The sequence below is a fragment of the Dromaius novaehollandiae genome, unplaced genomic scaffold, assembly GCF_036370855.1.
Source record: "Dromaius novaehollandiae isolate bDroNov1 unplaced genomic scaffold, bDroNov1.hap1 HAP1_SCAFFOLD_27, whole genome shotgun sequence".
Taxonomy (NCBI): domain Eukaryota; kingdom Metazoa; phylum Chordata; class Aves; order Casuariiformes; family Dromaiidae; genus Dromaius; species Dromaius novaehollandiae.
Genome location: NW_026991415.1, coordinates 7,150,778 through 7,164,163, shown reverse-complemented (window position 1 = coordinate 7,164,163; position 13,386 = coordinate 7,150,778). Strand labels below are relative to the sequence as shown.

Below are 13,386 nucleotides of genomic sequence, written 5' to 3'. Positions count from 1 at the left end.
TGCCTTTTTTGATTCAGAACATCTGGGCGGCTGTTGATTTCGAAACAAGTCAATATAGAGTATCTCTTTTGTAATCCCCTGCTTTCTTCCACATCTTCTTCTTCTCTGTTTCTCCAGGAAAAGGGGAGGAAATAGGGAACAAGTATAGCTTGCCTTCTTTAATACTCTAAACAGTGAAATTCATTATGGTTCCCTTCAGTCACTGGAAGTGGCTTTCCCTTTAGGGGAGGGGGGAATCATCTCATGCGAAAAACCTAAAGGCTGTCCTTGAAATAGGAAGTATCTGGAACAAAGAAAACATGAAGCAGGGTTATATTTTAGGTGTCCAGAAGTTGGGCGCTTCAGTTTGCGCAAGTTAGCATACTCCCATATTGTCAGGGCAGAGAGAGAAGAGTGTCTGGAAGACACTGGTAACACTTCTTTCACATGCTGGTTATAGTCTGAGAGGACCCAACCACTAGAGCTCTCTGTTCATCTCCATTGACTATATAGGGAGCCAAGGGAAAATGAGTACGGGCTCCAGCTGCTCACAGACACCTCCAATGAAGTAGATGAAACTCCCTATTTCAATCTCAAATCTCCTAATTTATTTAGTAGCTAATTTCTTTTTCAAACAAATGGACACGCCTAACAGAAGGAAGCCCAGGGAAAACACAGGCAATAAATACTGACATTTTCCCCTCCACCTTTGCATTTGGTTTTAGACATGTAAAGGAAAGGAGCAGATGACTCCATACATAGGATGCCTCAAAAATGCAAGGGAGGAGGAGGAGATGATGGGTTTTAAGCAGTGAAACAGAGGTTCTCCACAAACTGTGTTGTCCCCCCAGACCCCATCTCAGAGCATAGCACGTGGCTCTTATACAGGGAGTAAAATGGGAAGCGCAGTAGTGGGCAATACTCCATGATTGCATTGGCATTTTAACTTGGGGCTCAGGTTAGTCCTAGATCCCAAATGCTCTGTCTTGCTCTCTGCCTCTAGTCTGGCATAGGGGGATCTCTGCACTGGGTTCATCTGGAAGATTTGCTGAAATTTAGCCGCTGGCTGTAATTGTTTGAGCAAAAGCTCAAGCCCAGTCACCTACAGCAATATCGCTGTAGTCTCTCTTGTGTTATGATTTCATGGTAATTTTGAATGATGGTTACAGAGAAATTGAGGCAGCTTTGCAATAAAGACCTACCTATGTCACCTCTGTTTATTAAGGAAAGAGCAATGGCAAAGATTGGTGGCATCAAACTGTGACAGCTGTTTCAGAAAGGTTGTCATCTTCTACTCCTCAGCCGTCAATGGAAAGAGGCAGACTGCAATGGTCTGAATCACCTTTTAGGGATGGCTTCCTCTCCTGTTTGATTACACACTCCTCTCCTGATTAGACACTTCCTCTCCTGTTTGATTAGCTGGAACGGGATATATTGCATCTCTAGAAAGGTTATTGCCAAAACAGACCAAAGTAGGCCTGTATTTTTGGACAAGGTATATTTTTCGACAAGAATAGATGAATGGCCCTTTAGGCACTACTGATTGTACCCTGTAGGTGGGCACCTGCAGGCTCCATTCAGTTGCTGACACACTGAGACCTCCAGTTATCTAAGACTTCAGCTTTGTGGGGATGTCTGAGACCTCTCAAATGGTACTGGATGCCTAATTATGAGCAACTAAATCAAGCACCTTAAGTCAGGCATGATGAATCTCAGTTGAAAAGACAGATGTCTTAGGCTGAACTGGTCACTCCAGGACCCTTCTATAGTTGTGGAGGGCTAGGCAGCCTCAAAAAATGGTACTAGATGACTAACGCAGAAGGTGAAGATGTCCAGGTTAGGTGTGATGAACTCGACCCTGAATACCTATGTGTAGGGACTTAACTTCTCTTTAAAATCAGGATGTCCAAAACTTACTAGATGTCACCTGAGAAAATTACATTACTCTGTTGTTCTTTCCCATGACAGAGAATGCACAGAGATGGAGAATGTGACATCTGTGACAGAGTTCATCCTAGTGGGATTTCCTAACATCCATGAGGTGGAGATCCTCTTCTTCATTGTGTTCCTGCTTATTTATTTAGCGGCTGTCTTGGAAAACGCTCTTATCATTGTCCTGCTATACACTGATTGCCATTGTATTACTTCCTCAGTAACCTGTCTTTCACTGAGATCTCCATGACTTCCTCTGTGGTTCCTAAAATGCTGGCAAACTTCCTGTCAGAGAAGAAGGTCATTTCCTTTGCTGGCTGCTTTAGCCAGCTCTACTTCTATTTCCTCCTGGGCACAACTGGCTTCATCTTCTTTGCTGTTATGTCCCATGACCAGTATGTGGCAATATGTCACCCACTGAGGTATCCCAGCATCATGACAAGCAAGGTATGCAGTCAACTTGTTTGGGGCTCCTGGGTGGGTGGCTTTGTCATGATTCTGTCGTCTCTGGTTCTGAAAGCCCCGTTGCCGTACTGTGGTCCCAATGTAATCGATTACTACTTCTGTGACAGTGTGCCTTTATTACACCTTGCTTGTGCTGACATCCAGCTTATTGAGTTGACTGATTTTGTGGTGTCCTGGTCTTGCTCCTTGGCTTTTTGGCATTGACTGTGGTCTCCTATGCCTACATTATTTCTACCATATTCTGGGTCCCATCAACTCAGGACAGGCAGGAGGCATTTGCGACTTGTGCTGCTCATTTCACTGTTGTTTCCTTAGGTTTTGGCATCTTTGTCTATGCCAGGCCTTCCCAGGTGACCTCTCTGCATGTCTACAAAATACTCTCTGTGTTCTCCAGTATTGTGACACCTCTTTTAAACCCATTCATATTCAGCCTAAGGAATGAACAAATGAAAGAGGCCTTGAAAAATGCTTTGCACAAGGGCCTGGTGATGCCTAAGAGGGCAGGAAACCCACGAGCTTCCTGATGACTGTTACTCAGTCAATCCTTGAAAAATGTGAGCAGGATCTTTGCGTTCATGTGGATAAACTAGCCAGATTAGATTAGCCTCCTTGCATGAGATTCAGTGGTGCTTAGAATATGCTTCAGGTAAGCAGCCAGGTGGTATCTACATGAGGATGACGGGAATCATTCTCTCAACTCCGTTGTCTGTATTGATAAGGGACTAAATTCCACTCACAGTCACATGGGGGCTAGTGCCATTTCAGGTGCCACAGCATATCCTAGTTGACCTCCACCTGCCTTTCTGGAAAGCAACAAGTCTCCCAAAGTCCCTTGTCACAACTGCACAGATGTCTTGGGCTCCTTAGGGCATCTCAAAAAGTAGAAGGCACCTGCATGTGGACAACTGAATCCCATTCTCTAAAGAACTGTGGTGTTCAGGATCCGTCTCACCTAGCTTTAGCCACTGCAAAGGATGTGTCTGTATTTGAGATTACCATGAGCTATTGCTAGAGTGAGTGGAAAGAAAGATATTTCCACACAGTCATGCAGCACAACTCGGGATAGGTGCATTGACCTGGCCTCTGGAAGTGGTGAATTCTGTCTGTCAATTGTAGACTCAGCCTGGCTGAGTCTCTTGCACACATCAGGTGTGCCTCAGGCTACACTTCTGTTCTTGTGGTGTCTTCCAGGGGCTGAGTCACAGTACCTGAGCAAGGGATGCTGACTGGTTTGCATCCATTCTGTCTGCAGAGTGTAAATTCTGGCATCTTCTTTTCTGCACCCAGATTCTCCCATGAAGGGAACTAATTAGCTCACTCCAGATAAGGTGCAAACTAAGAGCTTCAAAGTATGGATGGTCAGAATTACTGGGGACTCTGGAGAGAAATATGAACCTCTAAACACCTCTAAATCAATTAGATTTGACCCCTCCTGACGTTTCCCCACCACCACCACCCTTTTTTCACATCAGTTAAATGTTATGATTTGGTTTATATTGTAAACTATATGAATTGTCTCTGTAGCTGTGAATTGGGCTCTCTTAAGCATGCAGATGATTGGTGCATTTAAAAAAAAAAGGAGAATAATCTGCCTTCACAGTACCCTGCAGCACAGGAAGAGACAGATTGATTGGGCTTTATATATTACAGTATTTTTGCAGTTTTTAAAATCTGAATATGTAAGGTAATTAAGAACTTTCTTTCCCTCTCTCACGCCTTTTTTTTTTTTTTTTTTTTTTTAATTTCCTGGGAAAACTTTAACTGAAAGAGGAGTACATGATTTCAGAGAGATGATTCATTATTATATTTCTCCAAATGTGTGTTCTCATTGAAAATAAAGGCTATGGTTTCCTCAGAATGCTGCATCACTCTTTATTAAGTGCTCACATTGTATCTTTAGTGTCATAACTGTATCATTACTTGGGAGATTCCAGTGTTTAAACATGGTATGTTTGAAATGAGGTGTCTCACATGAAACACAAAGTTGCTGAGAACAAAAAGTCTGTTGCAACAAAACCAGAATCAATTACTTAATTGTTTTTTCTTTTTTTTTATCTGTGCGGTCCTTCCAACAAAATCAAAATCTTTCTAGCAATTTCTGTCCTTGAAAATGATTAGGTTTTGTTTGTTTGTTTGTTTTCCAAGGGCTCACAATCCCTCAAAGGTCTTGTTTTTGTCATGAGATGGTCTGGTAAAATCAACCTGCAAAGACCTTTATTTTCAGTCACTGCAAACTTGGATTAACTGATGGCTGTTCCTTCACTCCTACTTGATGTTAACATCTATGTATTATTCCACCTTGCTTCTCTTGATGATTTCTTCTTCTCTTCAGTTATCTTACTATTTATTCCTTGCCTTAACTTTAGCTATGTCAGTGTCCACCCATACTGAGCAGATGCTTTGTGGTTCATGGTGCATTAACACTGAAGAATGTTGCTTTTGGTAGCAATTGGTGCACTTATCTTCCCAAAGTTCAGTCACCTAATACACAGCCACACAGCCTAAGCTGCTCTGCAGAAGCCACAGGGAGGTGGAATCTCAGAGGAAACCTTAGGGATGGGATGACTCAAGCCCCAGTAGCTCTGTCTCTCTCCAGTGACTGCAGAGATTGGATGACCCATTGAGGCTTAAAGTTGTTTAAATGAGTTATATGAAAAAGCTGAAGATTAAATGAAATTATTTCCATGTCTGCCTATTTGGAGGTGCAATAAAAGGCAATCCTCCATATTTAAGTAGCATTGACTTCTGTAAGACTTGGCCTCAAAAACAAAAAGCTTGCCTCTTACACGCCTTGCCTTACTAGATTAAGAGAAGCATTTATAAATCTGTCATTAAAATGTTAAAAATACAGGTGAAAATAAATTTCATCAGGCAGTTCAGATGCCAGTAGCTATGATAAAATCTAGTCTTTCCTGCTGAATGGGTAACCTCACACTCTATGATTTCTTGATAGCTATTAGTTTTTCTAGATACAAACAGTAAATAAAATGATTTTTTTTCCCTGAAATATGCGTTGAAAAAACAAGCAATTAACTTCTGGATCAGATTCCACTATACTTATTTTACCTTTCTTATCTAAACTGTGGTCTCTCTAGAGACAAGTGGAGACAGGTATGCTTTACTAAATGGAGAGCCCTCCATTGCTAGGACACTGTCTAAACTGCCTAAATTCATCATCTTCTGCAGGTGCCATTCTTTTCCCCCTGACTGTGAAGGGGCAGCAGACACTAACTGATGTGAACATTTGCAGTGCAGCAGTGGGATTCAGCTCCAGACAGCGAAGCTGGTGTCTGCAACGCAAGTGGTCTGAGCTCTCATTATATTCAGCAGTGATCTGACCAATAGTATCCACAGAGCTTACAGAGCATTTTTGCTGAACAAATGTAGGGAAGTGATTAGTTGATGAAACCTGGGCATGTAGTGCTCTTTTTAGTATTCTAGGATATTCTAGGATATTTTAAATGCCTACATGGGATGGAAGAAAAGACAACAGACACTTCTGGCTCAGAACCAGCTGATTAAATCTTAGCTGGTTCATAGATGCCTGTATTTAAGCAGTTGCTCTCCACTGACTATAACAGAAGCTTATATGTCCCATTCACTGGTGCTCCACAGAGAATGAAAGTCTTGGGGTCCATTGACCAGACCTTAGAACCATTCAGTGCCCTCATGCTCCCAGTCTGAGTCAGTGCTTTCTAGAGGGAAGAGACCTCACTCCCCTGGCCTTGCCAGCCCTCCAAACCAGAACATTTGCTGTCTCTGACCTCTTTTCAAGTCATTCTCCTAAATTATTCTACAACTTCCACTCCACATATCCTTTCCCTACTTTTTTGATCTCCAGAGCCTTAGCAGCAGTATGACTTCCTTGGCATTGCATGTCCTGCTGTTGGATGGCTTATCTTCTGGTGTGTGCTGTTGTTTGGAGTTTTATGGGACATCACAAGGGATCATGCTTTGGGGGGAAAAGGTGATGATCTAGAGTGTAAGTGGAGAAGGCAGGAGTAATTTGCAATTTTTTTTTCATGCCTCAGTAACTGCCTGTTTGTTTGAGCAAAGGGAGAGATGAATCTCTGCCCTGATAGGAGGGGAAGGGGGAAGAGGGGGTTTGTGTAGACTTCTGCCTCATGCAGAAGTCAAAAAGTCAAGATGGAGTGATGGAGTGTGATTCCACAGAAGGCTCAAGGAGTTCTCTGGACCAAGAAAAACAGAGGTAGGAACACTCAGTTACCTCACTGGGGATGGCTACCATAGAGATGTCTCTCTCTGAGCTTCCTTTGTAGTTAGTGAAGAGAAACGTCTACTGTTGGATACAAGTCATTTGAGCTAATTTAGAGAATTCACTTAAGGTGAGTTGTATCCCTCTGGAAATGCCTCACTGGGTGTGAAGGCAGGCTAAAAGAGGAAGCTGCTTTGGATGGTACCTCTTGCAGGCATCTAGTGGTATTCCAGGTGCCCTGGGCATGTATACATCACATACAGAAAACCTGTGCCCTTCAGGGAGGCAGTTTGAGGCCAGGCAGGACGTCCTCAAATGGCCTTGAACACCTACACGTACGAATTCACACAGCCTCTTGTGTCAAAGTCACCTCAGCCTCACCTGTTACCTCAGGTCCCTCCCAAGTCCATGACAAGAGACCAGCATCTCCACATCTCCAGAGAGGGAGTCATCCTACCTGTTTCAGGAGTCCATCTTAGAAGAGCATCTCTCATTCGCTGATGTGGCTGATTCTGACTGTCAGTGAAATCTCCCTGACCAGCGGAGATTTGGATCCTAGAAGTCTGTTGAAGTGAATCACAAGGGAGTCACTCTTAAAAAGAAATTAAATTTGGGGATACTCAAGGAAATGGCTTTTTTTGTTTTTTTGTGTGTGGAGGTCATTGGGTCCAACACATCCCCTCAAAGAAAAGCAAGTTATGTGGCTCATACTTTTTCCCCTCAGGTATCACCTTGGTGTCTCTCACAGCTCAAGTTCTTTTCTCTGTCATACCACTTTCAACCACAGTATTTTCCAGATTTCCCTTTCTTTGTCATTCCCCAGAAAATTGTGCACCTCGTTAGAAAGAACATCTTGTTCACATGCTCAGCTCACCCTGGGATGCAGGAGGTGACTGAAGTCCAGCTCTTCAGGAAATGGGGAATGATTGCATCACACAGGAATATCCATGCTCACATACTTTATTACTGATCAGGGAGAAGCTTGGCCTGCACCTGCTGGTACTCATTATTTCTGTCTGAAAGGAAGAGAGCACCCACCCAAGGACAGTCAAGCCAAGCCCGTTACTGTCCCAAGTGAGCTCTGTGTGATCCATCACTCCCCTAGTCTGGGGGCTCAGAGTGTGTCAAGAACTCACTGTGCTTCTGCTTGAGACCCCATCCCATGCTGCTGCTGGAAGTCCCCGCTTTCAATCCCCATGCCAAGTTATTGTGGGGAGGAAAAGGAATCCTGGAATGATGAAACCACTTCAGGTGGCATCTGAGATACCGGTTTTCAGAGGCTGAATTATCCTCTGCAGATACTGCTCTGAAGTACCTAACAGAGCCAATATCACTGCGCCAAGACTTAGAGATCAGTACTTCAAATATCTGAAGTTAAGGTCAATGAATGCCACCCAGAGAATTTACACACTGGTTATAGTTATATGCTCAGGGAAATAAGGGTACCCAGAACTTCATGACCAATTTCTGTCACTCTAAAATTACATCATATTCATCCCTCTGGCTATGGGACGGGACTCTTAGGAAAGCTTTCTTTATTATCAACACCCTTGTTTTCTCATCTCCCACTGCAGCAGGATGGTATTGGCTCAGTTATTAACAAACAAACAAACAAACAACAAACATGCTTTCCTCTGTGAATTCAGATGAGGGGAAGCAAAGAAAGATGAAGAGAGCTTCAGAGGCCATGGTAAGCACGAACTGTGGGAGTAAAGCAAAGAGAGAGGATTAGGGGTAGGAAAGGAAGAAAATGCAAGGCCTCAGTTCATAAGAGCTATGTCAGTGAGTGGTGAACAAATGAGTAATTAAAATGTGTTTGTGGGGGGGAAATGATGCAAAGGAAAGCAGAGGAAAGTAATGATTTCTGCTTAAAGTATTGGGAAAATAAGACCCAGATAATATACCTTTCCTCTGAAGAAGAGCCTACAACTTTCTGGAGGGGCTGAGACTATCAGACCACCTTTCACAGTTCTCCTTTACAAGAAACTTGAGAGAACAGGAGGGATGGGATTCACCTTCTCAGATGTAGACACGTTCCGTGCAAAGGCTTGATTCAGTTGCCCACTTGTCCCTGCCAATATGGAGATGCCCTGAGGTATCCAAGACATGCACAGGAATGCCATCCCTCAACTTAGCTGGGCAATGGGAGAGAAAACAGCCCCTCAAGAGTAAGGTTTCTCCCACTTCAGAACAGGTGCAACAGGCATGAGGGAACACAGGATGTTGGGAGGCTGACTGAGCACAAAAGCTCAGAGGAAGATTAAGTCAGGCCCTGCCTCTGGTGACCAAATTACAATCAGCTTCTGTTGATATACTTATCATATGTTTGTGGCTCCACAGATAATAGCTGTATCTCCTCAGAAGGCCACCCCAGGTGCTGAAAGCTGAGTGAGGGAAACGCCCTCGGCATGCACAGGAGTGAGGCTTTAGGGATGGGCTCATATATGAAGGCTTGAAAGAGACCACTGAAGAGCAGAAAAATATTGACTCAGAATAAAAATCATGTTGCATGGGTAATGGTGTAGGTAACCATTTGGGAATGCTCCTACATGTCTAGTGGTAAAAGCTGAAGCCCTGTAGTTGATGTTTGCAAGAAGTTTACCTTGTAATGCATGAGTGCTAGTGATATGCTAACAGCTTTCCTTGAAGGAAAACAACCCCCCCAAAAAAAAGAACATGGCAAAGAGAAAAAGAACCTGCATAAATTGAACAGCGTCTCACTGAAAATAAAAACACAAAGTTCCTGTGTTTGTTATAGAGATGGAACCAATGACAGCAAACGCTGACAGACAACAGAGAACATCGCTGCACAGGTTTTTGTGAATAGTTCCTAATGATTTGGATGAAGCAAGGAAGCACAAATGCGATTTATCGGACTGTTGGTATCACCAGAACTGCCAACAGACAGAGCTGTTCCTGCCCGGGGAACTGGGATAACTCTCCATGCCAAGTGTGTGTTGCGTCTTCTCCCAGGCAGTGCTGAGGACTAAGCAATCCTTTCCCACCCTGGGCACGGTGTTAACAGTATCTGGCTTCGCTCCACTTTGGCGGCTTCACTCTTCTTTCCGTTTGGTTTCATTATCCTACATGAATGTGTGAGAAGGGGAAGAGATGATAACTTTTAGACTAATTGCCACGGCTGCACTTGAAGAGAGCAGAAAACCATCAGCGAGCCAAAGTAATAAAATCAAATGGACCCAACTGAAAGCTGCCTCCGCCTCCAAACAAGGGAAGCCCTGTTTCTCCTGGGGAGGAAGGACTGCTGTTACGTACTGGGAGCTGTAGTCTGCGAGCACAGGGCTGTGAGGCAGACATGTTCCCCATGGGGCATGATGGGAGCTGTAGTCTGCAATCACAGGGCTGTGGGGCAGCCATGTTCCCCACGGGGCATGATGGGAGATGTAGTCTGCAATCACAGGGCTGTGGGGCAGCCATGTTGCACGCAGGGCAGGCTGGGAGCTGTAGTCTGCCAGTACAGGGCTGCTGGGTGTCCATGTTGCCCAGGGGACATGCTGGACCCCGGGCTGACTGCCTGGGGCTGGGCCAGGACAGCGGCCATGAGAAGCAGCGGCCCGGGAGAGGCCAGGGTGGAGGTGTCCCGTCATGGCAGCACCTGGGACTGTCCCCAGGGAACTATGAAGGGCGCCGCAGCTGCCTGGGGATCCCCAAATGGCCCCGAGACCCCGGAGCAGCCCCGGGGTGGCAGGAAGAGGGCGGCAAGGGCGGTGTGTTGTAAGGGGCAGTGCAGGGGAAAGGGGACGGTATTTTGGTAATTCCTGCTATTTCAGCTCCTTGTCCTGGGCACTTCTGTAAGGGGGCGAGGTCCAGTGCTGCCCCTGCCAGGCTGAGGAGGTGGCATGGAGGAGAAGGGGGTGGCTGGGAGTGGATCCATTCCTCCCGCGTTTGGGGGACAGAGGCTGCTTTGGCCTGGAGGGGGCTGTGTTGTGCCGGGAACCATCCCTGAACATCTGAGTGCCAGCACGGAGCACCCAGGAACTGCTGTGGCAAAGTCCCCTGCTCTGGAGCTGCAGAATAGCTGCCCTTTGACTCGCCCAGCAGAAATCGTGCTGGGAGAGGGGAGGGGACATCACCGAGAGTCATGTGCAAGCTAAGAAGGGGGTGGGAAGCATTTCCTTTTGCTGTGGGAGGTGGGGATGCATGTGGGTAACTTGACAAGTTCCCCTTTTCTGGTGTCTTTTGAGAGAAAAGGGAAGGTGCTGCTCCTGGCAAGCCTGTGGGGAGAGCAGAGGGAGGCTTATAGGGAGAGGCAGCACTGAGCTGCTTCCCTCAGGCTCATGACTGCTTTCCAGTCCAGCTCAGCCCAGACCCTCCCCAATTCTCCCCACCTCCCCTGCCCTCTCCCCAGCCCACCCAGCAGAGCAGCCCAGGCTGGGGTGGCCCCACAGCAGTGCCCGCCGCAGGGGGCTGCAGAGCTCTGGGCACTCACCCCACAGCCCCAGCCCCTCTGACGGGCACAGCAGCTGCTGGGGGGCACAGAGGGGTGTCAGCCTCCCCATCAGCCCCTGGGCTGGGGACCAGCAATGGCACAAGGAAATGGAGGCCAGGCACTCCATGTCTCCACTGCTCTCATGACCAGAGATCCTTAACCCTGGCTGCCTGCAGCCCCTCTGGCAGCCCCTCTCCCCAGGACAGCACCAGAGTCCTGGCCCCGGGGCTTCTCAGGCAGCTCCAGTGACAGGGCAGCCTGCCCGGAGCTCACACACACATAGAAACAGGTTTTCATACATTCCTCCCCACAAGCACACAATTGCTCCTTTGCTCTTCTCCAGGGACATTCCTGCTCCCCAGAGAGCCTCTCCCAGGTGCATGCATGCGTGCTGGCCCGGCCGGCCATTCCTGCACCCCTGCCCTGTGCTCCCTGCAGGGCCCTGGGCTGGCTGTGCTGCTCTGCAGGGCAAGTGGGCTGTGGTGTCCTGGGGTGTCTCCGCACTGGTCATGCTGGTGAGGGCAGACCCAGCTGGACCAGCATCATGGCACCTGACAAACCCTCCCCAGGGTCTGTGGCTGTGGAGGATGCTTGGAGCAATCACAGGGCATTTCACATTGCTCAGGATGGGTTCAGAGGTGTCCTTAGACCCAGTCCACTCCCTCGCCTGAGATTGCAGAGCCCTGATGTGGTGCATTCCCTGGTTTGGCCCTTTGCCTTCGGATGACTGCACCTGGTTTGGGGAGTCTCCACTCACTGCCCATCCCAGGCACACGCTGCCCCTGGAGATCCCCTCTGCTCTCCAGGTGGCTCCATACTCCCTTCCAGCAGGATGGGCATCTGTCACCAGCCTTCTAATATGTGGGAAAGTCCCCAGCAGAGACCTCTTGACCACTCACCCTCCGCAGGGGCACTGGGCATCCACAAGTGACAGCTGAATCCAGCCCTCATTCCCTCACACATCACTCTTTGAGTGTTTCCCCGCTTTGGCAATGGAAAACCCAGGCACAGAAACAGGGCCTTTTTGGGTGCAATTCCCTGAGCGCATTCTTGGCTCCAACTTGGGAAGAAGAGCCCATTATTCAGGCACAGGAATAAGGAGATCCCCTTTTATTACAGAGATGCTGCAGGGGAGGCCAGCTCTGACACCATGATTTACAGATTTACAGAAGGCCTCTGGGACAGACGCATGGGATTTGTGCTCCTGGAGAAGTGGGAGGAATTCAAACATTTGTGCACAAACATGACTGTCACAGACAGAACTCCCAAAGCACAAGAACTTTCTGAGGTAAACTGGGAATTGCTTGTGAGGAGAGATGGGCAGCTCATTGCTGCTGAACTAGTACCACCTCAATGAGTTTCTTCACTGTGTCCTTCAGCTCCTTGTTCCTCACGCTGTAGATGAGGGGGTTCACTGCTGGAGGCACCACCGAGTACAGAACAGCCACCACCAGATCCAGAGCTGGGGAGGAGAGGGAGGGGGGCTTCAGGTAGGCAAACATGCCAGTGCTGACAAACAGGGAGACCACAGCCAGGTGCGGGAGGCACATGGCAAAGGCTTTGTGCCGGCCCTGCTCAGAGGGGATCCTCAGCACAGCAGTGAAGATCTGCACGTAGGACAGCACAATGAAAATGAAACACCCAAAGACTAAAGAGGCACTAACCACAAGAAGCCCAACTTCCGTGAGGTAGGAGTCTGCACAGGACAGCTTGAGGATCTGTGGGACCTCACAGAAGAACTGGTCCACTGTGTTGCCTTGGCAGAGTGGTATTGAAAATGTGTTAGCAGTGTGCAGGAGAGCATGGAGAAAACCACCGCTCCAGGCAGCTGCTGCCATTTGGACACAAGCTCTGCTGTCCATGATGGTCTTGTAGTGCAGGGGTCTGCAGATGGCAACGTAGCGGTCATAGGCCATGACAGTGAGAAGAGAAAACTCTCCTCCTAAGAAGAAGACAAACAGGAAGACCTGGGCAGCACATCCTGAGTAGGAAATGGCCCTGGTGTTCCTCAGGGAATTGGCCATGGATTTGGGAACAGTGGTGGAGATGGAGCCAAGGTCAAGGATGGAGAGGTTGAGGAGGAAGAAGTACATGGGGGTGTGGAGGTTGTGGCCACAGGCTACGGCTGTGATGATGAGGCCGTTGCCCAGGAGGGCAGCCAGGTAGATGCCCAGGAAGAGTGAGAAGTGCAAGAGCTGCAGCTCCCGTGAGTCCGCAAATGCCAGGAGGAGGAACTCGTTGAAGGAGCTGCCGTTGGACATTTGCTCCTTTGGGTTACAGGGGGACTGTTCATGGAGGAAAAGACAAGGACAAGTTAAGACGATTTTTTCTCTGAGAAAAGCATTCA

General features: G+C 47.5%; 1 protein-coding gene across 1 annotated transcript; it reads right to left on the bottom strand.

The window, feature by feature from the left end:
* Positions 1–12,364: 12,364 nt before the first annotated feature.
* On the bottom strand, positions 12,365–13,099 carry LOC135326390 (olfactory receptor 14A16-like; the record flags this gene model as incomplete). The annotated part of the gene is made up of 1 exon (XM_064504274.1): positions 12,365–13,099. A coding segment is annotated over one exon (735 nt), but the record flags the coding sequence as incomplete, so codon positions are not given.
* Positions 13,100–13,386: the final 287 nt, after the last annotated feature.